General features: G+C 34.7%; 2 protein-coding genes across 3 annotated transcripts in view; both read right to left on the reverse strand.

Moving 5' to 3' along the window:
- Positions 1–4,217: 4,217 nt before the first annotated feature.
- LOC144980004 (uncharacterized) lies at positions 4,218–20,690 on the reverse strand. 2 transcript variants are annotated; one of them, XM_078927443.1, is made up of 7 exons: positions 20,493–20,690; positions 14,455–14,756; positions 11,637–11,741; positions 10,597–10,701; positions 9,281–9,381; positions 8,616–8,759; positions 4,218–6,421 (listed from the first exon to the last, which is right to left on the reverse strand). In XM_078927443.1, exons 2-7 carry the CDS (start codon positions 14,738–14,740, stop codon positions 6,350–6,352), a joined length of 813 nt encoding a protein of 270 aa, XP_078783569.1. In that variant the 5' UTR covers positions 14,741–14,756; positions 20,493–20,690; the 3' UTR covers positions 4,218–6,349. The 2 variants fall into 2 exon arrangements, with proteins under 2 accessions (XP_078783569.1, XP_078783568.1); XM_078927442.1 differs by lacking the exon at positions 20,493–20,690 and adding an exon at positions 15,588–15,801.
- A 793-nt stretch (positions 20,691–21,483) lies between these two features.
- Positions 21,484–27,753, reverse strand: part of LOC144980005 (uncharacterized) — a 16,219-nt gene continuing 9,949 nt past the window's right edge. The window contains exon 5 of the mRNA XM_078927444.1: positions 21,484–25,136. Within this exon, the coding sequence (XP_078783570.1) occupies positions 25,093–25,136 (44 nt within the window). The 3' untranslated portion in view covers positions 21,484–25,092. The remainder of the gene's footprint in view (positions 25,137–27,753) is intronic.

Below are 27,753 nucleotides of genomic sequence, written 5' to 3' on the forward strand. Positions count from 1 at the left end.
TATTATTATTATTATTATTATTTTATTATTATTATTATTATTATTATTATTATTATTATTATTATTATTATTATTATTATTATTATTATTTTTATTATTATTATTATTATTATTATTATTATTATTATTATTATTATCATCATCATCATCCTAATCATCATAATATGATTATTATTTTTATCGCCCATCCATCCATCTATTTATCAAGTGGTAGTTACTAATAAAAAGAGATCTGATGACAGCCAATCAACGTGTTTTAAAGGGTTTTACGGCTGGCAACATATTTAGGTCAATGCGCCAGTAAAAAGGAAAAACAAAGGATAGTAAAAAAAAATATTCTAGAATTACAATTAAAGCACAGATGAAAAAGTAATTATTATAATTATTATCATTATTATTTTTACTTTTATTATTATTATTTATTATATTATTATTATTATTATTATTATATTATTATTATTATTATATTATTATTATTATTATTATTATTATTATTATTATTATTATTATTATTATTATTATTATTATTATTATTATTATTATTATTATTATTATTATTATTATTATTATTATTATTATTATCATTATTATTATTATTATTATTATTATTATTATTATTATTATTATTATTATTATTATTATTATTATTATTATTATTATCATTATTATTATTATCATTATCATTATTATTTTTATTTATTTATTTATTTATTTTCTTTTTAAAAACCCATTCATCTATTTCTCAAATCGTAGCTATTAATAAAATAAGCTCGAGTGACTGTGCCAGTTAAAATGTGCTTATGGGTTGTACAGCGCTTGCAACACATTTAGGGGTAAAAAATGGGATATTCAAACAATTCAAGAATTACAATTACAACACCTAAGAAAAAGTAGGACAATGGGGATTTGGTTCAAATTTCAAAATAGGCAAATCAAAACTTGCTACTAGGTGCCTAGTACATATTTAGCTCATATCGGAGATGGATCAAAATGTTTGCTGCTGTGTGTATCATGAAAACTTGAAGCATGTTAGTGGAATCAAGAAAAGTCTTTCAAGGAAAACTGACAGCAAACAATTAATGGTGTGACTCTATCAGCAAACCAAATTCATCTTCCTCTTCATTAGACAGTTGCAGTACTTGCTTAGAAAAACCATTGTCTCTGGTTGTTGATACACTGATTCCTGTCGATTGACGATTCCGCTACCAAAATCAAATAATCACTTCGCTTCCTCATACACACATCTTCTATCAGACTATAGAATCGTCTACCATCTGTTTTAATGGGGGGAAAAGCCAAGAAGGAAGAAAGAGAGGATGGCATGGGTACTGCTTAACCCTCTCCTTACCACCTATAGGAAAATTGTCACATTCGTTACGATACAACCAACATTTTTCTGACTCAGATTTGTTTTTTAAATCATAATATTTAAAAGAAAATGTGTTGTTATATTTACAAGAACTTAATACTGTTTTACAACGCTTGTTTTGATCCACAAATTATGTATATAATGCACTTTGTGGACTTAAATTTGAGTTTAAAAATTCAATTTATGTGTTGGGTAGGTTTGAGTTTTTGGTAAAAGTTTTTAGAATTGTTGGTAAGGAGAGAGTTAAAAAGAATTTGAAACGCTAAACACAACTTAGGCTCTTAAGAAAACAAGAATTCATTAATTTCAATCACTCAGCGTTCACAAAAGAAAAAAAGCTTCAGGCAAATTTGAGCTCTGGATAAATTATTCTTCATGATTTTTTTTCAGAGAATTATGCAGTGAAATACGAAAATATGACGACTCATTCGGATCAGGCAGGCATAACAGACTTAACAGCTTTGATAACAAGAGCAACAGTCAACTTCCTCTGTCAGATGATGTATTACATACAACAATGGAGCTGTAGTTTGCGACAACCAATTGATTCTTAAGGACTTTTGTGGTGAAAGGTGATGCAAATGACATTTATGACGTGTATTTCTATTCTGACATAGCTGACAATTCAGTTCAATTTCACTTTTACTATCTCCATTGGCAATGCAAGAAATCTTTAATGAAAACATACTAGTTGTTGTTTGTTTGTTTGTTTTTAAGGGTTTTACGGCGCTTGCAACACATTAAGGTCATATCAGCGCCAGTAAAAAGGAAGAAAATGGGATAGTAAAAAGCTCTAGAATTACACTTACAGCACACAAGAAAAGGTAAGACAAAAGGGAATTTGTTCGCATAGGAAATAGATGTAGATTCCAAGAGCACACTGTCAAAGTACTTAGTTTGAGATCACCTAAAAGTTTCACCCAGACACCAGCACAAGATCCCACTAAGAAGAATACACTCAAATGGTTACAAATCATATGTTAAAAATAAAAAATAACAATACATAACAGAGAGATGATTTACAAGAAAAAAATATCATCTCCCAAACTATAACTATACATTTGACTGTTTCCCTCCCAGCCAAGGACTCTGGCCAAGGTCAGGAGAAGACCAAGTAATCCCATTCCAAGACAAAGACAGAAAGCAATTGAAAAACAGGTACAGGGGCATAGAAGACACAGCAAGTACCTCCCTGCCCACTATGGGAGTTACTAGTGGACTAGGAGGGAGAATTAATTGTGCCAAGTTAATGACAAAGATCTCGGTCCAAAACAAATCGCTTTTATTTCCTAAAGCTCATCGATTTTAGTACTTACAGTGAAAGAGAATATTATGTTTTAATTTTGTAACAGGTTTGGCGAATTAATTAAAATTAATTTGATGATTTTTGCCACTTGTTTTGGACAAAGCACGAATTTTTTAATGCTATGTATAGATTTATTGCAAAATGTTTGTAATTAATATCTTTTTTGTTAAACATTACAATTTTTGTTCCTGAAATTAAACCACAAGGTGCACTAAACTGTTGGTATTGTTTTATTCAATTGTGAAACCAAAAATTATGTTAATATATCAAAAGAAATGTGTTAAAAATTACATTTTCATTTTTGCCACGTCAGTGACAGAGCAAAACCAGACTAAACTTTTAACATGTAGTTGGCATCGTTCTTTTGTTATTTTCAATCCAATCAGTATGACTTATTGGACTTTCACAGCTAAATCCAAGCTCCTAGTTTTATATAAATCAGAAATTTACAACAGAAGAAAGTGATCCAAAGTATGGCATACAAAAATTGCCATGTAAGTGACAGAGTGATTTTGCTCCAGCATTTTTTTGTTACTGAGTGAAAAGCAATTTTTTTCAAATGGAACATGTTATTAGTGTAGAATGGCTTTGCAGGGCATCATTCTCTTCTTTATGGTATCCTACAATATAAATATACGATCCTTCTAATGTCTCTGAATGTCACGTCAGTGACCATGGGCTTGCCCATACCTTTAAAAAGAAATTGAAAACCAAAATATTTAGAAGAGTTTATTTTGACAATTAATATGCTTTATGTTTTAATTTAGGGTAGATGATATAGTCATGTGAATGTAAAGAGCTAGCGTATGTGGATGCGGAGAAGTTTCTGTATGTGGGTTTGACTGTACGGGTGTATGTGTGTAGGCGTGTTAGTGTGTATGCTAGTCTATATAGTCTGGGTGATTTTTAAGCGACATAGAGCACTTGTCAGTGGATTAATGGGCGCTATATAAGTATATTATTATTATTATTATTATTATTATTATTATTATTATTATTATTATTATTATTATTATTATTATTATTATTATTATTATATTATTATTATTATTATTATTATTATTATTTATTATTATTATTATTATCATTATTATTATTATTATTATTATTACATTATTATCATTATTATTATATTATTATTATTATTATTATTATTATTATTATTATTATTATTATTATTATCATTATTATTATTATTATTATTATTATTATTATTATTATTATTATTATTATTATTATTATTATTATTATTATTATTATTATTTCATGAGGCACTGAGGCACGGCCCACTATCTTCTCCTCTTCTTTACCTGTCTATCTCCGTGCATTGGTCTGGTTTCGGGGGTAACCTACAAACGGATTACCTCTAATAATCTCATTTACTATCATTCTACTGTCCTACTCTATCCTTTCTTTATACGTTGATGGTTTCGGCTATATATTTTCTCTACCTATCCTTGGTTTCACGTCGCAGAATCCCAAACAGTTTTTCAAATTTATTATAGAAATGTCTTGTGTAAATTAGATACAAAGTCAGGAAAATAATGGCAAATATACATCTTTTATTTGAATACCAAAAAGTACATCAAAGTGGAATTTATTGCTTGATATCCATTGGATAGTACGCTTATGTTTTGCAATGAACGTTTATCAAATAAATGAGGCCGAGCTGCCGTATTTACTAGATCAAACTGGATATAGTAAAAAAAAATCCACCCTACTTTTCTCTCTGAACAAAAAAATGATGACAAGGCGTATGCAAAAATAAATGGAATGATTTCAAATTAAAGACAAGAAAGGTCGGGCGTCCAAAACAGGCATGGAGGCACTTACTCTCTGACGAAATGAGGATGGGAAGACCTCACCTGAGAGACTACCAAGAAGAAAGCCAAGGATAGAGGCAGATGACGGACGCTCGTAGAGCCCCCAACTTCCACAAAAAGCAAAGAGGATTAAATCAAGTAAGTCAAGAAAAAAAGGAAACAAAACCGCTTTGAGACAAAGGACAAAGGATATAGGTTTGGGGGGGGGGTGAGAGAGAGAGAGAGAGAGAGAGAGAGAGAGAGAGAAGGAGAGAGAAAGAAAAAGTGGGACAGCCGTGGAATATTGAAGATTCCACCAACTCAGGGAGGGGCAGCTACAATTTTCCTTATACAAAGCATATTAAGAAGCTGATAAAAAAATATTAACAAAGCATATAAATTCCAAAAAATAAAAACTACTGCAAATGGTTTTATACATTAAGAAAAAAACCTGATAATTGCAGAGAAAAACAATGGAAAAACGAAATTTGAAAAATAAATGTAGCTACTTATGACTTTCAAGGGCAATAACTCATGAACGCCACACTGGTTATTTTTAATTAAAAAATATATTTTAAAACTTAACATTGATGAAGGGTTTAGTTTTGTGGCGAAACATTTAGGAGCAACCGATTGGTTTTAGATATACGTTTTGTTTTGAGAAAATCGTGTTTTTAATTCATAATTTGTGGTAAATTCTTCATTTCCTGTGAAAATGCAAATGTGCTCACCTTATGAAAGATATGTCTGATTACATAGTCACATAGGTATATGTTCTTATACAAAACTCTCAATTTTTAAAAAGCTAATTATTTATTCACACTGTGACAATTAAGGGGCAATGACTTCACAAAAGCTTAATTAGTGGGATTTTGTGAATTAGGAGTTTCTCTTTTTTTAAAAATCACAATGGTGAAAGTCCCCTAGAGATGGGGAAAGTGCGGAGGCGGAGGGGGGGGGGGAGGGTTGCAGCCTAAGGTTATTTCTTTGGACTCTATTAACTTGCTCTTCTTTCTCCCACACTCACTTTCGAGTTTATATTCTGTCAAGAATTGATCTTGCAGTGATATTCTGTACATGTTACAGTCAATTTTGACGTTATGACGACAAACATGAGGATCATTACAACAATCTGAAAGGGACAAACCGGAAGAAAATACAACAGATTTTAGAGACAACAATGTGTCCCTACCTGAGGCATTTACTGTAGGATATTTTTGTATTTGATGCTACAATTTATATTATTTTTAAAAAAATATTTATAAAGTACTCTCTTATCACAATTGTTATTCTTAAATAATGAAAGGCCGATCAGTAAGTTAGACAATTCAGAGATATACACGGAAAAAATTGGTTGTTTCCTTTAAAATATGATTTATGTTATAATAAACAAAGTCACGAATAAAAATTTTATTTTCCAATTCATTTTGAATAAAAATTAATTTTTATTCAGATATTTACAAAACATATCTAGGTTTTAAGCAATGAAATACAACGGTATAATCTATAAATAAAATCACACACACAATGAAAAAGATATATTCCATTTTTCATACCGTGTGTACTGCGGACTTCTTGAGCATCAGAATAACGTGCCAATAACTACTTGAGCTAGAGTCTCAGTTATAACATTTGAGTAAAAGAGTGATTTATGGCATTGAATTGTACACGCATGATATTCATTCTTCTCCATTTATAACGTACAAAAAGCCTATTCAAATCCTTTTATACGTGACTCGGGTTGATACCAAGTCCATTACTTGTCATTGAATACATAAATGATTCATATTCATACAATCAAACAAAAACATAGATATGGCGATAACTGAAAACCACAGTTTTTCAAGAAAACAATATCCCAGTACATGTAGGTCAGACCACACCTCCATCCACATCAGCTCTACGGCGCACCAAGTAAATTCCGTCTCTTATTGGTACCAAAACCTGAAAGAAAGAAGAAATAGAAAAAAAATATTAAAGCAAGGCTCATAATCAAAGACACAGTGATCATTTTCTCCAAATAAATGTTAAGCAAAAATTTTCAACTTAAATTTAAATTACAGTTATACAATTACAGCTATAAAACAATTTTTAAAACCCGGACCAAAATGAATAACAAGGAATGTATTTGTCCTAAATCTTTCTTCAGCCGACAACAGAATCGATATTTACAGTCGACCTTACATGCTATTACTTCAAACACCTTGGAAAGCGATTCCTTCGCTCACTCCTCCCGATAGAAAAATTTGTAGTAAATAATATTCATCGTGGTCAAAATCTACCTTGCAATGCCTTAAACATTTTTTTTTCAAAGCTGTCATATCCATAGTTGCTCATAGTTTCAGACAGCTTAGCATTTACTTTGGCATATAGGTACATAGTTGTGTTTCTTTATCCCAAACACTTCATTCCCATATTCTAAATCGATCTAGTTTGTGCATAAGTTATATATAATTTACTTACCCAGTGCATATATAATTTACTTACCCAATGCTTTTTTTAAAATTAAAAAGCCATTTAATAAGCTTATCTCTGGCGTACACTGACAAAATACGTTTTACAGTTTGGCTTCAAAACTTTTACTACAAATTCAATATGAACCTTGAAGCTAGGAATGTTCAATAAGTTGTGGGTCTTTTTAATCTATCAATACCGAAAGTTGACATTTTCTTGACAAAAAGTCGTTTTCATTGTACTCAGAGATGATAAATGAATTCCTAGCCGGTTACAGCATTGTTCGTGTAGAAAAATAATGGTATTGCATACTATCTTAACAGGTGTAAGTCTGGAACCACATGGTAAGTGTTGTTATTGGCTTGGGACCGAGTGAAGTACTCTGAACACATTTAAAGGATGCTGCCCTACAAAAAAGGCTCAACTTTTATACAAAATTATCTTAATGTACACTATGAATCTCTGTTTTGAGACTTCCTTCATGGTTGGCAGTCTGTATAAATCTCACCATTCATGAAACAGAAAACAGTGCTATGATTTTGCATGTCCATTTTTCTGATTAAAATTTCATTTTCACTTTCGTAAATTTGTATAACAGAGGAGTTAGTTTATGAATCTGACCAACTTGGAAACACTGTTGAAAGCAAAAACTTTATCTCTGTATACAATGTGAAGTCTTTTCTGGATATTCTTTTAGTGATTCTCCCTCTAAAATCAGAAATGTTATTCCAGCTCTTTGATTTTAACTAGGTATTTTTAAATGCATCATCAACCCAAATAAAATCCGAATTAGTCAAAAGTAAAGTTGCACATATACATCATCCAAGTACCATTCAATTTAATGCAAAAATGTTACTGTTATGGCCACACATCACCACATCATCGTTGTTTCATGTAAGTGACATTTCGTCAGTTTAATGATATATAAAATAGTATATCCTATGTTATATATTTTGTATGTTTTTGTAAAAAAAACAACAACTAGAAATAACAAGTGGTTTGGAGATAAATCATGGTTTTAAAAACCCTTCGTGTCTATGCATTGTGTCAATACTTATTTAATCTGATATGATAGTAAGTGAAACTTCTCACTTACGATGATACGTGAAATGAACGACGAAATGCAAGTTATTAAAACTTGAAAAATAAAAATGATTTCTTATTTCTGATCATTTAAATAGTTAATTCACTGTTTTATATCTGATTTTTTTTTCGGGAAAATAGCATCCTCGGGCTTTTTATTTGTATCTATCATTATATATTGTATACAATGTAGTCAGTCAGAGTGGCACGGCGGTATTGTCTCCACTTCTTATCTAGCTAGACGGCACCAAGTGTATTTATTTATTTATTTATCTATTTATTTATTTCTTTATTTATTTATCTATTTATTTATTTATTTATACTTCCCACAGAAGATACCGAAAGGTCAGTTGGTGGAAAAGCACTTGCTTCACATGCAAAGGGACCGAGATCAATCCCGGGTGAAGTTGAGATTTTTTTTATGACCCCTGGTCCAGTCAGCAGTTGGGTCTGTTAGATCAGGTGGAAAGTACTTTGCGATAGACTGGTATCCTATCCAAATAGTAGCAAACAATTGCCAATCTCCGTTTAGAGCTATAAAAACTTGGATAAACTCTGGCTCCATGACTCCGATGACTCTGAAGGACTACTTTTTACTTACCACATGTAAATCAGATCTCCCTCTGAGCATTTCTCCAAACTTAGCGGTGGAACTATCAGGTGTTGTGTACAGACTTCCTCCCCAGTAGGCGTTGTCTATGATGATTGTCCCCCCTGGCTGAAGGAGGTTACCCTCAAAACAAATCTGTTGAACACATTGAAAACAAATTATGAATGTATTTTTATATGACGATGTGCTCCCATGATTTAATGATAACCATTATATCTATCATTTCTTTTAAACGTTAGGATTTATATATAACTATATCCACCAAATGTACCCAATGCGCGTTTCAGAGGTGGGGCTATGTGGTTTAATGGCAAAGTTTTTATTCTATATTGTCTTCTGGCCTTTTTTCTACTTACTTCATTTTTTGTTATTATCTACATAAGTGACTACTCTACTACTGCTACTGAAACTACAACAATAGCAAGAACAACAACAACAACTACTACTACTACTGCTACTTCTAAAACTACTGCAGCAATTATAACTACAACTACCACAGCAACAACAACAACTACTACTACTACTACTACTACTACTACTACTACTACTACTACTACTACTACTACTACTGCTGCTGCTGCTGCTACTACTACTACAGCAACTACAAATACTACTACTGCTACTAATACTGCTAGGATAGCCTTGACAAATCTCACCCTCAAGTATTCTTCATATTCATCCTTTGTAGCGTCCATGAAAACAGCGTCAAACTTTTCCCCATTATCTCTAAAAGTTGACATGGTTTCAAGAGCGTTGCCTTAAGAGGAAAAAATGGAAGAAAAAAATTAAAGTTGAGCTTTCATATATAGCCCTATTTGTATCATCTAAAATAGGCTCAATGCGCTTTACAGGGGGTCTCAAGCCAACCTGTCTTAAGGCCACGCTTCACTAGTAGGGACTTTCCACCTGCTCCACATGTACATGTTGTGGTAAAGAATCTGGAACAGCAGAGCATCTGGTTGATCGTTGCATTGTGACGAGGCTAACAGGTGGGTTTGAGACTGTACACGAATGTGGCAACGAATTCGTTATATCCGATAGACCATCATAATACTGTAGTTCGAAATTACTGCTGCCAGTGGCAATACTTGTAGGACCAGACATGTGAGGTGGTAGTTTTTTTTTTTTTTTGTTTTTTTTTTTGTTTTTTGTTTTTTTCAAAAAGAAATAACGTTGTTTGCGGCCAAGTAATCATTTTATACCTGAGTGCGGTGAGTGAATGTAACTACAGAGCCTTGTATATTTTGTATAGCGCTGTAACTCCGAAAACACCAGACTCTAATTGGACTCAATAGTCTGATGTCACGTCGCCCAGCAACGGCTAGCAGTGTGGTTCTAAACAAAGAAAATTGGTATTTTTATTCTTCATGCTGGCTACAACTTTTCATATGACATGTGATCAGAATATTATATAAAAGTCAAAACATGATATTGATAATGTTTTTCTCCTCTGGATACACTTTTATGCTCGTCATGACTGTTGAAGACAATTGCTTAGGACTCAATTTTGTGCGTTCCAATCTGTCCTGAGGCGATGGCCATAGCACAAAATCACAAAGGCGCACGTTATGTAACAATGATTAGTATTATAACACCACTTCTCAGCTTGTGGCGTGATCGTGCAATCGATTTAAACAATTGATATCGAAAGTCAAGGTGAGTAGTCATATTTCAAAAATTAATGACTCCTGACCTTCACCTGAGGTGTAAAAGTGAATTTTAACATAATATACATGTATGGTGGTGTCCAGAAAAAACAGAGAGGGAAGTCATATTATAATCTCTGATCTATAGTTAAGAGCGGAGGTCTCAATACCATCAATTTAGGTGTATATAATGATGATGGTGATGATGATGATGATGATAATGATAATGATGATGATGATGATGATGATGATGATGATGATGATGATGATGATGATGATGATGGTGACAATGATGATAACGATGACAATGGTGATGATAATATTACCCAAAATAATTCGGATCTTGTTTTTGTGTGGTGAATCCTTGATGAGATCTTCCACAAGCCCCTTGAGGTAACCTTCAAATTCTAGAGTCACAACCTCCCCATCCTCTGAGGATATATAAACAATTAAAGATTTTGTCACACTTGTGTATATCTTCTTATTCTCAGTTGGATTCAATAGTCTGATGACACGTCCGCCCAGAAACGAGCAGCTTGGTTCTAATCATACTGGCGAGAACTTTTTCAAATGTCATGTGATCAGAATGTATAAAAGTCAAAACATGATCAGATTTATAATGTTTTTCTCCTGTGGATACACTTTTATGCTCGTTGGAGAAGTATTTCATAAAGGCGTCCGCCATTGTTTCGATAGTCTGGAACCAGTTACTAAGTTATTATGCGTCATAACGAGGGAAGTGACGTCACTACTGTTGAAGCCTATTTCAGTTGACAATAATTAATTTGTGAGTAGATCTCAACAAAATCAAGATCTCCTACTTATTTACTTGCCAGATTTGATTGCCTCATGATTATCAAATGGAACAGGAAATTGATATTTTCTTTACAAAGAGAGTAATGGTTTACCGTGATCACTTCAAGGCTAATTGTATGGCAAACCTGATACACTCAAGAATATCTGGTAAGATAGAGTGCCATTGCTATTCTTCTTCTTCTTCTTCTTCTTCTTCTTCTTCTTCTTCTTCTTCTTCTTCTTCTTCTTCTTCTTCTTCTATTTCTTCTTCTTCTTCTTCTTCTTCTTCTTCTTCTTCTTCTTCTTCTTCTTCTTCTTCTTCTTCTTCTTCTTCTTCTTCTTCTTCTTCTTCTTCTTCTTCTTCTTCTTCTTCTTCTTCTTCCTCGTTCTCTTCTTCATCCCGTCTCATATTGTCTTCATGTTTGAATGTCTAGTTGGTGAAGGAATTCCGTTGTCCTCCTCGGCTCTGTATAATCATGTGACCCCCGACCCCTCCCTCATTAACCCTTCTCTCTGCTTACCCCCTTCAATTCGAAAATATATGTATAGAGACGAATGGAAAACTTCATACCTGGTAGGACCTCAGCCATGGACAAGGCGCTATAACCTGTAAACATCCCGATGTCAAGGACGCGCTTGACTTTCTGGGCACTCAAATAGGATTTCAAGAACTGACCTATGGGAAATAACAAATTGAAATAATTTAGTACACGGAAGTGCTTTCATCTGAAGGTACCGAATAAACTGTCAATAATTGGAGTGGAGACAAATCTTTCTATCAAACTTATACATCATTTATCGTATGATTGTCATGATCATCATCTTTATCATCATCGTGAACATCATCGTCATCATCATCAGGATCATCATCATCAGCATCATCCTCGTCGTCATTAAAATCATCATCATCATTAGCATCATCATCATCATCATCATTATCATCATCATCACCATCATCATCGTCTTCACTTTTATCATCACCATAGTAGTAACAGTAGTAGTAGTAGTAGTAGTAGTAGTAGTAGTAGTAGTAGTAGTAGTAGTAGTACTAGTAGTAGTAGTAGTACTAGTAGTAGTAGTAATAGTAGCAATAGTAGTAGTAGTAGTAGTAGTAGTAGTAGTAATAGTAGCAATAGTAGTAGTAGTAGTAGTAGTAATAGTAGTAGCTGTTGTAGTAGTAGTAGTAGTAGTAGTAGTAGTAGTAGTAGTAGTAGTAGTAGTAGTAGTAGTAGTAGTGTCGCAAAATATTGTAATAGCGCGTCACTATGTAGCGGGTGTCATTATGTCTCATTCTACATGATAAGTGCTGATATAATTGTCTTAGTCCCTTTGTAGAGCGCTTTGAATATTTTTTAGTTGATAGCAGTCTATACAACAGTTCAAACTTTCTTTTTTATTTTGTTTGCATTAATTTTGCTTAATGAAAGCGTTTGATTTGCTAGCTTTTAGAATTAGTCTTTAATTTCAGTTTTGCCCGGCGTGTACCTATCTACTTATTCGCATGTCTGATAACCCAAATTGTTATGGTCTTATTGTTGTTATGGAACTACTCTCATACCGACGCAAAATATTGTCCATGACAACAATGTTAAAACATGCCCATAATTGCGTACGGATATCAGGCCTGCAAAATATGTTCGCGCCGGTTTTGCCCCGACCAGACACCGTATTGGGATTTTATCCCCCGTCCCTCACCCACCTTTTTTTATTTAAAAAAAAAATATTTTTTTTATTTATCATTTTTGTTGTTTGCCATTCTTGACTAAGTGACTTAATATTTTATGAGGATGACCTTCATCCTCGCTGGCGATTGCTCTCTGAATACTCAGGTGTAAAATGAGTGCCTGGCTGTTAACAGCATTGTCTCTGTCGGTTATCCCATTACTCGTTTTGTTTGTTCAATGGTAGCCTGTATTCATGCGCAATGACTTGCATTCCAAAGAACGGACAATGACAAAAAGAATTATATGTAATATGTTCGGGTTTGGTTAAAGTTTTGGTTCTGAGCGCTGAATTGAAATCCTCTGACATGGAGGCAGATTTTAGGTATATTTTGAAGGAAAGAACGGACAATGACATAATGAATCCTAATTAGTAATAATAAAATATCTTATAAGGTTCTCACACAATCACTAATTCCTTTGATGTTTTGCTGCGTTTTCATTTTTACCACTCAAAACATTAGAATTTTACAGTAACACACAAACACACACACACACACACACACACTCACACTATAACGTTTTGAGGACTATTTTCAAGTAGAGGAGTTGCATGGACACGGAGCAAAATTCTTGATCCCCCACCTCAATTGGATTCACTATTCTGATGTCACGTCGCCCAGCAACGGCAGGCACCCTGGTTCTAAACAAAGAAAATGGGTACTTTTTATTCTTAATGATGGCTAGAACTTTTCATATGTCATGTGATGAGAATGTATAAAAGTCAAAACATGATCATATTTATAATGTTTGCCTCCTCTGTATACACTTTTATGTTCGTCGGAGAAATATTTCATAAGGGCGTCCGCCATTGTTCCGATAGTTTAGAGCCAGTTACTAAGTTACCATGCGTCCTTACGAGGGAAGTGAGGTCACGACTGTTGAAGCGTATTTCCACACAAAACAAAACAACATACATCATTCCCATCTCCGATTTACTCACAAAATATTATAAGTGATTTTTGTAAAAAGACAAAAAGCTGGAATGAGAAGTTAATCTCTACGGCATTCCACACTTTTTAAAATAATGAATAGACGTCTACACTGTATTTCTTAACGCGGCGCATGAATCCCGTGATTAATAATATACGTGCAGTGTGTTCATATGTGGCTAAACGATATGAAACGCATTATTTTAAAAATATAAGGTGAATCTACTATTTTATGAAATGCAAGGCACCGTCCTTTTCATGAGCAAACGTTTGAACCAGTTGTTTTTCCAATGAGCAAAAGATTAATTTGTAGGGTCTAGTGCAATCTAAGCCATCATGTCAAAAAAAAAAAAAAAAAAAAAAACAACGGCCATTTATTTGTCAGACGGTTTCAAAGATGCGAGCTAAAGAGTGTGATCATGAATCTTTGAAACGGACTAAAACGCACAATCATGTTGTAACCTTTAGCGTTAATAGTCTGTTTGAGCTTCTTTCATGACATATAATCACCGAATTGGTAGCAAAAAAAAAAAACAATAACAAAGAGTCTAGTTACGTTTATTTCATTCATTTTATATCTTCTATAGTTGTTGTTTTAGAGCACCAGTTGAGTGTTTAGTTCTCACCCTCTTACTACAGAATATAATCGATAGTCTTGAGTGTTGGTGCGATTGGTCTGGCTGGCTGAAGAGGTGAGTATTTACCGAAACGCACAGCATCATTAAAATCAACTTACCTTCCAAATGACCACTCATCATGCTTGGTATTAGGTTCCAGGTCGTCTCCTTCTGTTCAAAGACAGTTTTCCAATCATGGTTGTTTGTCTCTTCAACGATCTTCGAACAAGTCAGGCTTTGCTTGGTTGTCGTATCGAGTGTGGCCTGATCTCGTTGTTGACAAAGTTTCAACGATTCTTCCATGACTTCGAGTACTTTTGGATCTGTCCCACATTCCTTCGCTAGATCAATTGCTTCCTTCAGCTTCTTGGTAGCTGGATCGTAACTGCGTATTGTGGTAGACATGGTGAAGAAACTTGGACTAAAGTCGATGATAGAGAAAAGAAACCCAGTAGATAACATAAAAAAACCCATAGTATTGTTTGTTTTTAAGGCTTTAATGGCGCGTGCGACACATTTAGATCATTTCAGCGCAAGTAAAAAAAGGAAGATGGTTCTACATTTACACTTCAAAACCAAGAGAAAAGGTAAGACAAAAGAGAATGGTTCAAACAGGTAACATGGTCCGTTTCCCTGAACGCGGACTAGCGCTTAGTCTCCGACTATCACTGACTTTTGTCAAGGACCCGTTCTCATGAACGAGGACTAGATTTAGTAATTTACTAGTCTAGTAAATGACTAGCTAGTCTCAAGCCCAAGCGAAACAAATGTCTAAAGGCGTTGTAAGGAAGGTGACTAATTCGGCTATTGTGTGCGGGTAACATCAACTCTCTACAACACGAAGGCAGGAACGATACACGCGCCTTCATACCTCCAAAGAGGAAATTAACACCACACGTGATATTGACTGTCGACTGTTATAGACTGCAATGATGTCCATCGTCGACTGTGAATTCTATATTTAGACCAATGGCAGTTTCATTGAGACAACGAGCTGGGAGATTGTAACTCAAAGAAATTGAACCGTTTAAAAAAAAATAGAAATTTTTTAATTACACAAAAGAGAAAGTGTGTTCTGATAAATCACATTATTTCAGTCAATTGCAATGTCATAAGAATAACTTTTGTCTCCACTATACTTTCTTATCATTTTTTTAGGTTGTTGTTTGACGCAAACCCTTCGATTTCGGAGTCTCTCGTTCACTCTCAACTCCGAGTCGATAGATTCAGTTTTTTTTTTAGTTTTACTCACAACAATGTGTACTTTCGACAATCAGCACTTATCTTATCGTTTTTTAAAGCCTGTGTCAATGGGAACAGGACACTTTTTGCCTCTGTCATTCGTAACCGACGCATTTTCTTCCCGAATAGAAGCGCACTCAATCTAAAAATAGCTGCTATCTTGTTGACGCTATGACGTATAGTCCGTTCCAAGTACAGTGCGCACGGAATTCCTCCAAAGTCACGAAATGTGATGCAATGATTTTTTGAATGCGGGCTTAGATATGACATTACGAATTTTGAATACCGATAGTGATAGACCAGTTTTCGCAAAATGCCGAATTCCTTTGATCTATTTTTTTTTTTTTTTTTTTTTTGCAATTTAATATGATTCAAGCCTTAAAATGTTTACAGTAAGTATGTGTTGATTCTCTTTCCCGTAGGAAAAATATTCACAACAAAGTTGCATTCAGTGGCGTAGCTTAGCAAATAATTTTGGGCTGTTTGAAATAGTACTTAACAGTTTTGAAAAAAGCTCATCGCGTTTATAATTTAGCTTTTCCCTGGTGGACAACGGACAAGTAATATATTGAACGACACAAGTAGCCCGTGAGGTGCTTATACATTTTTCAGACAAAGACATTGATGTAATAAAAAAAACCAATCCTTCCAACCAATCGAGAGCAGACTGACAAATGCCCTAGACACCCTCACAAAGTACTACACTAAAAACTCGCTGAACGCCAACCCAGGGAAAACACAAGTGTGTGCATTTCACCTCAACAACCACCAAGCCCACACAAAACTTAACATCAAGTGGAATGGCCAGACATTAGAGTACAACTACCACCCAGTGTACCTCGGAGTGACGCTTGATCGGACTCTGTCCTTCAGAGAACACGTGAGGAAGACCAAGGCAAAAGTGTCCACGCGTAATGCCCTCCTTGGAAAGCTGGCAAACATGAACTGGGGAACTGACCCTAAAACTCTAAGGACCACAGCATTGGCCCTCAGCTACTCAACTGCGGAGTACTGCTCAGCTGTATGGGCCCGATCGTGCCATGCCTCCAAGCTAGACCCCGAGCTCAACAACGCCTGCCGGATCGTAACGGGCCAGCTGAGAGCAACACCATTACCACTGGTCTACCGTGCAGCAGGAATAGCCCCACCACACATCCGGAGGGAAACTCATGCCCAAATACAAAAATACAAACAGGAAATGGACCAGAGACACCCCCTTCATAACCACAATTGTCCCAAAAGCAGGCTCAAATCAAGGAATAGCTTCCTCACAGTAGAGAGCCTTCACCCAGATCACTCAGCATTCTTCCGCCTGGACAAATGGGTAGAATGGGACAAGACAGCAAACGATGCCCTCCAGCCCCCAACAGAAAAGCTCCCAGCAGGCACAGACCTCAAGAGAAAAGACTGGGTGGCGTTGAACAGAGCTAGAGCAAAGGTGGGAAACACCGCCACCAACCTCTTTAAATGGAAAATCTCACCGGGCACTGAATGCCCATGCGGTCACACCAGACAGACCATGGACCACATCCTGTCCGAATGCTCACTGGGACCTCACTGCACCAATGCTGACCTGAGGGAATGCAACCAGACTGCCCGGGACTGGCTGACTCACTGGCGCGACAAGATATGATGATGAATAAAAAAAAACAGGAAAAAAAAAACAGAAAAAAAAACAACAAAAAAACAGGAGGGTCCTCCGAATTTTTACGCCCGTCTTCGATAGGACAAGGAGAAATGCCTTTCACAAAGACATAATCCCCGACCAACTGTTGAGCAAGACAACTCATAAAGGTCGCACAAAAGCCACTGGTCCCATCGAGCAGGGCACATGTTTGCTATTCTTGAATTATGTTCACATGGGAAAGGGGCGGGGTTGAATGTGGTAATGTGAAATATCACTGACTCTAAATTTCTTTAACAACAGATTTCATGAAATTGTTATGCAGTTTAACCTTTCAAAGGAACCGCAGTTTTCAAGAGGTGCATAATCAAAATTACATAATTATTAATTTGTCCTCTCCACTTTTGAGTTCCTGGTTGTGGGCAATCTATTAGTATTGCTATTCGTCTTATGTTATGAAAAAAGAATTCCGCGCTTCACCTCACTGGAGAAATACTTGAAAATTTTCCTCATTGCGATAAATTTACACGTTTAATCCATATTATTATCAGTTTTTATGAATGTAGAAATCTTAACAGGCAGCTACGCTTCTGGCTTTTAACGATAAAAATGTAATAATTGTTTATGTCAAGTGTGTACAAAGTGTGCAATTTGCTGTATCATTTTGAATCCAAGGTGGCAATGTTAGTGAGTAGTGCACATGAATCTCGTGAAAAGTAAACCCCTAAAGTCAGAGATAGTCCAAGACTAAGCACTAGTCCGCGTTCATGAAAACGACCCCTGTGTTGCACCATAAACTTAAAGCCTAATACTTACTGGGGGTTTTTTTTACGTCACAATAGAAGACGACGATCACCAAACGAAAGTGAAAAGTGAGTTGTTGTGAAAAGTTTTCAAGGAAATAAATAATTCAATTGATTGAGCTATTGATTACAACTCACAATTAATTTTTTACCCTGTGATCTTCGTCTTCTTCTTTGACGATTTTTTGGGGTAAGTATCAGTACGTAGCAAGAAGCCGTACCCATCGTTAACTTAACGATGGCTACGATCAGTATGAGTTTACGATGGCTACAACTCTTGATTTAGCAGCCACTGTTATTTTTTTTGCCGAATATTGACTGTTTTTACATTTGAAGATTAAGGACACGGGGAGTGGTGGTGTTCCCACCAGAACGAGTTTATTGAGTACTTGAGTTGTATAAAATACAGCAATACTAACTCGTACATATAGATAAGCGAAAATTTCCGTCATGAATAACGAGAAAACAAAACAAAACGACTTTGATTTGTCAGTAGGTTCGTGAAATTACGTAAAACCATGTTAAAATTCACCTCGAATACATTAAGCACGTGGAACGAATTATGAAAATGGGAGTATTTAATAATAATAATAATAATAATAATAATAATAATAATAATAATAATAATAATAATAATAATAATAATAATAATAATAATAATAATAATAATAATAATATATACTTTATTCATCCAAAAAATGGAAATTCGTTTAAAGACGCGGCATGCATAAAAATGTATAAACACAAAGTTGAGAATCTATGGCGACAATGTATACATATATATGCAAATGCACAAAAATGTAAAAATATACAACCAATAACCAATAGCAACACTTTATATATTAATTTGATAAATTGAGAAGATCTGGGAATATTAAGGAAACATGGAAGGGAATGAAGACGATCGTCAACCATAACAACAATAAAAGGAAATCAAACTCATTGAGTGACGTTGACGTCAATGAATTAAACAATTTTTACGCACGTTTTGATGATTTTATAAATAGGTTTGGCATTTTAAATGCCAGTCTAAAACTTGGCGGTGTTTTATCTTTTTATTTATTGTTTTTTTGTTTTGTTTTTACTTTTCCTTCGTTTTGTTTTTGTTTTTTTGTTGTTTTGTAGGAGGGGGTTTTAGGGGGGGGGGGGGTGTCCTTTTTGTTGTTGTACGTGCGTGTATTTTTTGTTTTGTTTTGTTGTTGTTATCTCCTTTGTAAGTTGTTTGCAATGTATAAAAGGGTTGGTTTTTGGCTTGGGGTAGGGTTATTTCTAAAGATACTTGATTATACTTTTTTTAAAAGTTAAAGCCAAAAAAAATATATAAATATAAAAGTAGAAAATTACGTCACTTCGCCCTTTGTTCTTGTTTTTAGACTTCCCCTAATATCACAAAAATTTAATTACCCGTTACAGGCAATAAACATTAAAAGGTTAGCCATAGGTACTTTTGTGCGTAGATAAATGTCATCTGGCGGCAGTTCGGGTGAATATTTTACCTAAAGGAATAGCCTACGAATTTTACACAGTCACCCTCCCCAAGAAATCATCATATGAACTAAATCCAAATCTTATGTTATTTAGCTTCTAAACAATTCTGGCAACCAATTTCTTCTTCTTCTTCTTCTTCTTCTTCTTCTTCTTCTTCTTCTTCTTCTTCTTCTTCTTCTTCTTCTTCTTATCATCATCATCATCATCATCATCATCATCATCATCATCATCATCATCATCATCATCATTATTATTATTATTATTATTATTATTATTATTATTATTATTATTATATTATTATTATTTTATTATTATTATCATCATTACTATCAGTATTATTATCATCATTATTACCACTATTTTAATTACGTTTTTCGCCTGTTACAAGAGCTGTAACCGAACAATAATTGCCTATTTGGACAATAAAGATTATTATTATTATTAAGGTAATTTCATAACATCAAGATACTTTCTCGTGTCTACATGATGAATACTATCAAGAAATTTCTAAATCTGTTTCTTTATTTTGGTCAGCAGGAAAAAATTGCATTTTAAAAAAACACTATTTGACATTTTCTATGATTTGTATAAAGCATTTTTACTAAAGTAATCTGCATTCCTGTCTCTTTACACATACACATTTCATTAAGCATTTATTTACCTATTGCATTGTACACTACACACTACACACTGACACACACACACACACACATCACGATTATAATAATATGGGAGAGGGTACTACATTCTACGACACGATGCAAACGGCAACTGATTGTAGATGTTTAGACTATTATTCCTATACATTTAATGAAACGTTTTCTGAAGGATATGTAAGTGAACCAGTTTCTGGGTCTGACTGTATTATTATAATCTGGTGAATAACGAACAGGCCTCCATGAATGAATCATGTTTGGGCTGGGATTAGGCCTGGTAACATTGGTAGATAATGAAGAGAACGTTTAACAATGTTAGACAAATTTAAAAGAAAAAAACTTACCGTTTGAAAAGGTACTTTAAAAAGTCACAGCCTGAATGTAGTTTGTGTAGCCAAAACTCTTGAGCTATCAACTGTATTAAATTCACACTGATTCAACGTCACGTCTGAAATATCCAATATTATTATCTCACTGGTATCCCATACTTAAATAATATTTGCTGTGTGCTGATATTGCCACTCAGCTCTATTAATAGATATGATATTTGCATCGGCACAACCGTGCCGCGTGTTTTTTGTCTGTTGAAAATTCATTATCAGTTTCAACATCCATTCGCCCAACCAGTCTCTCCCCTTCTCTACCTCCCCCCCCCCCCCTCTTCCCCGCCCCAAAGTCCCGTTCTACTCTCTCTCTCTCTCTCTCTCTCTCTCTCTCTCTCTCTCTCTCTCTCTCTCTCCCCTTTATCCCTCTATATTTCTCCCCTCTTGCACCTCTGCTTCTATCCCCTCTTTAGTTTCTCTCCCCCCCCCCCCCCCTCTCTCTCTCTCTCTCTCTCTCTCTCTCTCTCTCTCTCTCTCTCTTTCTTTCTCTCTTTCTCTCTCTGAGTATGTGTGTATGTATGTGTGTGTAAGAGAGAGAGAGAGAGATAGAGAGAGAGAAACACAGGCAGAAAGAAAGAAAGAGAGAGAGAGAGAGAGAGAGAGAGAGAGAGAGAGAGAGAGAGAGAGAGAGAGGTGGTATTAATTGATCAGCAATTGATTTAATTTTAAATATAAAATAACTTTATTATCTAATGACTGAAATAACTCAAGTATCAGCCTCAGGTTCAGTCTATCAAAACTGTATTCCCCGGTAAATGTTCATACTTTTAAGATTTCCAGGAAAAAACAAGAGCCTTAAGTGCTGACACGGTCGAGTGCTTTCGTGCCAATGATCATGCTCAAAGGTAGCTGGAGCGTGACAACACCAAATTAATGAGACCCGACGCCGGTACACTATCGGGTAGGTTTAGATACTAAAAACATAATTTTTTGATAAACAACGAGACTCGTGTTAATTTTTCTTATTTTATTCATGAGAATGAAACATAATCTCATTTTTTTCAAAAATTATCATTTATATAGCGCAATATCCACTTAACGTGCTCAAAGCGTTTTTTTTTACAAGGGGTCCCTAGCAAACAGCAACACCTAACTTGTAGAAGGAGGAATCATGGCTGTTAGACAATTATTACATTATTCCCCCGTTTTACACCTGATACGATGACAATATGAGCAAAGAGCCTTTTCCAAGGCCTCAACTATGCAACCCTTCTCAACTAGAAGTGGAATCCCACAGGCCTACCCGTCTGATATTATATTGTCATAAGTTACGTAATATCTCAATCTTTCTATTTGTAACTGCCATAATTGTTATTCATCTCATTTAATTAAATTTCATCTTTCTTTTTATTTCATCTTAAACACATCGTTAATCGTTCTTCATTTTAAAGTAACTAGTAAATTCTGGGGCCTTATTCTTCTCATCTTTATTTTATGCACAGTCGAGTAGCTCTTTACTCATTTGAGACCATGACATTTTGGAGGGGACACATAAAGAATTGAATTTATTTAGTTACATATATCTATTTCAATCTAACTTTAAAGTTTAAATTGTAAAACTCTTTAATTGCCCCACTTGATCATATTTTAATTTGTACTCCCTATTTACAAGATTACCTTAATTTTTTTTCTTTCACTTCTTCATTTAACTTTAATAGCAATTTATCTTTTCATTCCTTCATTTATTCATTCATTTATTCATTCATTTAATCATTCATTTACCTGTTCATTCACCTATTTATAAATTATTCATTCATTCATTGTTCATTCATTCATTCGTTCATCCGTTCATTCGTTTATTCACTCATTTATCCAATCATTCATACGTGTATTCCTCAATTCATTCGTTCATTCATACATTTATACATTCATTCATTCATCTATTCACTGTTATTTATTCATTCATTCATACATTCCTTGTCCACTTTGTTATTATATCATTTCATTTTGTTGTTTGCCTCATTCATGAATTGTTTTCAATATGTTTACATTCCATAATGTAATATCATCCTATCATCCAATCACTGTGAACACATTTTGTAACTAATGTAAAACTTACCGATATTTTATTGTTTTGTATTTCAGACATCACTGTAAAACACTCTTCAATGCCTATCTACAATTGTTTGACAACCATTTTGAACAAGAGAGAGGTCCCAGCCACGAACTGAGTTGGTAAATACGTACATCCTTCATTATTCTCTTTTACATGAGTTGAGCATCACATAGTAACTATAGACATCGTGATTTGTTTTGCATAGTGATTTGTTTTAAATACATTTTTGACATATTACTGTTACCGAAAACCACTTATATATTATGTTCTGAAAAGTGAGTCTTTTAAAAAAAAGGAGTCTACTAGCCGTCATGTTATATTTAGTGATAGAGAGCTTGGGATTATTTTGCCATCCTATTATTGTTATAACACTCTAGTATATTAGCGTCATTGCGAATAATTGTACACAAACTAACGACGAGTCACACATATTGGTGATATATTTTTCGTAGTAACACCGTTTAGAGTACACGCGATTGACACATTGTTATCGACATAAGTCATAATAACTCCGCATTGTATTGACACATTGCTTTATAAGATATAACGATAAAAGGCATCAAATTCAACATACATGATAAGTTGAAATAAGAGAGAGAGAGAGAGATTTAAAAAAATAGAACAGTTCATTCCAGTAAGTGTAAATAAATAAAGCAGTCAGTAACAGTATCCTGTCTATATATATAAAATATCGTAACTATTTTATTGCAACATGGAAGCATATAAAAGATAATTAAGTCTCGCAAAGGACTTGGAAATACCCCAGAAAAGAATAATTTCATGGTGAGAAGAGAAAATAAAAGAAAAACATGAAGAAAGAATACGTAGAGAAGAACATGAAGAAAGAATACGTAGAGAAGAACGAGAAGAAAGAGCCCAAGAAAGGGACTAAAAAGACAGACAGCTTTAGCAGAAGAAGAAAGCAAAAGGACACAAATGATGCTAGAAATTGAAAAAACAAAAACCGGTCATGAGAGAAAACATAATATTGGTGACGAGTTCCTCATGAAACTCCCGCGCATGACTACCTACGATGACCGCTCAGACTGTCTAGAATCCTTCCTACACCGATTCGAAGTTCAGGCTAAAGGTTATGGTTGGCGGGAAAGCAAATGGGCCACAGCCTTGATTAACTGCTTGTCTGGAGAACAGCTGAAAGTTTTCTATACCTAAACAACTAATTGAAGATGCAGATGACTATGGCAAAATTAAAGACGCTCTACTAAAACGATTTAGATTAACGGAAGATGGTTACCAGGAAAGGTTTCACACTACAAAGCCTGAAAGTGGAGAAGACTTTAATACATTCGTGAACCGAATTACTCAATTTTTAAATCGATGGCTTGAGTTGGCAAACGTAAGACAAGATGACTTTGCAGGCCTTTACTATCTAACGCTGAAAAATCGAATCTATCAAGCTTGCAACCCAGATTTAGTCGCATTCTTTACAGAAAGAAAGCCAGAAAACTTGGACAAATTAAAAATCTACGCTGAAAAATTTAACAGTGCACATCCCTTGACAACCCTTGGCAGAACATTGAGGGAACCATAATACGCTGCCGCTGCTCAGAGTCCATGTACACCTAAAGTTAAGTACTCAAATAGAATGAGCAGATCAATCTCTCGGAACACGCAAGTGAAACAAGATGACCATAGTAACAAACCATGGAACAAACAGTTCAATAGAGACCGCAGCCGATCCTATCAAAACAAAACAAGAAATAGCACTGACAACAATACCGAGTATAAGAAAACCAACAAAGCTATAATTAAATGTCAATATTGTGGAATGAAAGGCCACACAGCAGACAAATGTTACAAAATCGTGGATATCCAAAAGAAACTGCAAATGCATCACTCCAAACCAGTGTAAATAATCAGACACAAGAAATGTCATTGGCGAAAACATAAATATATATTGCGTGAAAGGTATATCACTTTTAACACAAACTCACATGTCAGGCTCGCTATTTTTTGTGAAGGCAAAGCTAATGGAACTGATTGCAAAATATTGAGAGACACAGGATGCAGTACAGTAGGAATAAAAGCATCTTTGGTCAACGACGAAGACAAAACTGGAAACACTGTTAATGCATCACATTCAGTGGCACAGTCGAAACCTTTGAAACAGCTAACGTGTACATAGAAACCCCATACTATACAGGAATAGTAAAATGATGTATACTTCCCAACACCGTCGCTGATGTAATTGTTGGCAATATAAAAGGTCTTAAAGAAAACCCAACAGATGTGACAGAATGGTCATTAACCCAAGAACAACTTTTCATATTCATTCTTCTCCATTTATAACGTACAAAAAGCCTATTCAAATGCTTTCATACGTGACTCGGGTTGATACCAAGTCCATTACTTGTCATTGAATACATAAATGATTCATATTCATACAATTAAAACAAAAACATAGATATGGCAATAACCACAGTGTTTCAAGAAAACAATATCCCAGTGCGTGCAGGTCAGACCACACCTCCATCCACATCAGCTCTACGGCGCACCAAGTAAATTCCATCTCTTATTGGTACCAAAACCTGAGAGAAAGAAGAGATATAAAAAACATTAAAGCAAGGTTCACAGTCATAGACCTAGTGATCATTTTCTCCAAATAAATGTATAGCAAACATTTTTAACTTAAATTTAAATTACAGTCAGAAGCAATTAAATGAAATGAACATATACTAGCTATAAAGCAATTTTTAAAACCCCGGACCAAAATGAATAACAAGGAATGTATCTGTCCTAAAACTTTCTTCAGCCGACAATGGAATCGGTATTTACAGTCGACCTTACATGCTATCACTTCAAACAATTTGGAGAGCGATTCCTTCGCTCATTCCTCCCGACAGTAAAATTTGTAGTAAATATTATTCATCGTGGTCAAAATCTACCTTGTAATGCCTTATACATTTTTTTTCAAAGCTGTCATTGGCTGTCATACTCATAATATTTGCTCATTACTCTTAACAGTTCATAGTTAAAGACTTAGTATTTACTTAGGCATACACATAGTTGTGTTTCTTTATCCCAAACACTTCATTCCAAGATTCTAGTTTGTAAATGAATTTATATATATAATTTACTTACCCAGTGCATTCTTTAAAAATTAAAAAGCCATTTAATAAGCTTAACTCTGGCGTACAATGGCATAAAACGTTTTACAGTTTGGCCTCAAAACGTTTACTACAAATTCAATCTGAATCTTGAAACTAAGACTGTTGAATAAGTTGTGGGTCTTTTTAATCTATCAATACCTAAAGTTGACATTGTCTTGCCAAAAGTGGTTTTCATTGTACTTAGATGTAAAATGAATTCCTAGCCGGTTACAGAATTGTTCGTGTAGAAAAATAACAGGTGTAAGTCTGGAACCACATGGTAAGTGTTGTTATTGGCTTGGGACCTTGTGAAGTACTCTGAACACATTTAAAGGATGCTGCCCTACATAAAAGGCTCAACTTTTATTTAAAAAGTATCTTAATGTATACTTTGAATCTCAGTTTAGAGACTTCCCTCATGGTTGGCAGTCTGTACAAATCTCGCCATTCATGTACCAGAAAACAGTGCTATGATTTTGAATGTCCATTTTTCTGATTACATTTTTTTTTCTCTTTCGTAAAGTTGTACAACCGATTTAAAAATATATAGCCCTATTTGTATCCTCTAAAATAGGCTCAAAGCGCTTCACAAGGGGTCTCAAGCCAACCTCTCTTAAGGCCCCGCTTCACTAGTTGGGACTTTCCACCTCTTTCACATGTACACGTTGTGGTAAAGAACCTGGAACAGCTGAGCATTTGGTTGATCGTTGCATTGTGACGAGGCTACCGGGTGGGTTCGCAACTAACTGTACATCAATGTTGCAATGAATTCGTCGCCTGGATATCCGATAGACCATCATAATATTGTAGTTCGAAACTACTGCTGCCAATGGCAATACTTGTAGGACGAGACATGTGAGGTGGTAAAACATTTTTTTTTTCAAAAATAAATAATGTTGTTTTCAGCCAAGTACTCGTTTCATACCTGAGTGCGGTGAGTGAATGTAACTACAGAGCCTTGTATATTTTGTATAGCGCTGTAACTCCGAAAACACCAGACTTTAGGACTCAACTTTGTGCCTTCCAATCTGTCCTGAGGCGATGGCCATACCAAAAAACGACAAAGGCGCACGTTATGTAACAATGATTAGACATTTGCGTGTATTCCTCTAAGTGGGGACCTGCTTGTGTCTGGGTGAGACTTTTAGGTGATCTCAAGCTAAGTACTTTGATAGTGTGCTCTTGGAATCGGCATCTATTTCCTATTTGAACCAATTCCCCTTTGACTTTCCTTTTCTTGGGTGCTTTAATTTATATTCTAGAACTTATTACTATCATATTTTCTTCCTTTTTACTGGCGCTGATATGACCTACTTGTGTCGCAAGCGCCGTAAAACACTTAAAAACAAACAAAACAAACAAACAATGACTAGTATTATAACACCACTTCTGTAGTCTCTAATATGAATAAACAGGTCAAGCTAAACATCCATTAAAGACAGCTTGTGACGTAATCGTGCTATCGATTTAAACAATTGATATCGAAGGTCAAAGTGAGTAGTCATATATCAAAAATTAATGACTCCTGACCGTCACCTTTTAAAATAATTTTCCGTGTCCCTGCACTGAACTGAACGTGTAATGACTTGGTTACGTAATTTAAATAATGGAAACAAAGTGAAGTAATACGGGAGGGGTTTTTGTTTTGACACTTTTAATTAATGAAACTAAAATCGGCTGCTAATCTCGTCTTCCGTTAAGATTCTATCTAATAGTTTATAATGTTGTCTATTTTGTATAACAATGGTTTTTATATGAAATTGTACAACCAGGATGGTATAATACAGTGTTTGACCAATAATGAATATTTCGTAACCTCGGGAAAAGACCTTCCAAGGCCGGACTGGCCCTCGGTCCGAAAAATCAATAAAGGCCAAAAACTGTATAGTAGAACTACATAAGATTGTTGATGAAATCGAATTGTGACCAATCATTTCAAAACAATATTAAGTCGATGTATCCCTGAGGTGTAAAAGTGAATTTTAACATATCACATAATATAACATATCATAGTGAGGGTTGATAAGTCAAATACCTTTAAATACAATGTGGAAAA

This window comes from Berghia stephanieae, chromosome 9 (assembly GCF_034508935.2).
Source record: "Berghia stephanieae isolate SIO BIC M18660-M18661 chromosome 9, UCSD_Bste_1.3, whole genome shotgun sequence".
Lineage (NCBI taxonomy): Eukaryota > Metazoa > Mollusca > Gastropoda > Nudibranchia > Aeolidiidae > Berghia > Berghia stephanieae.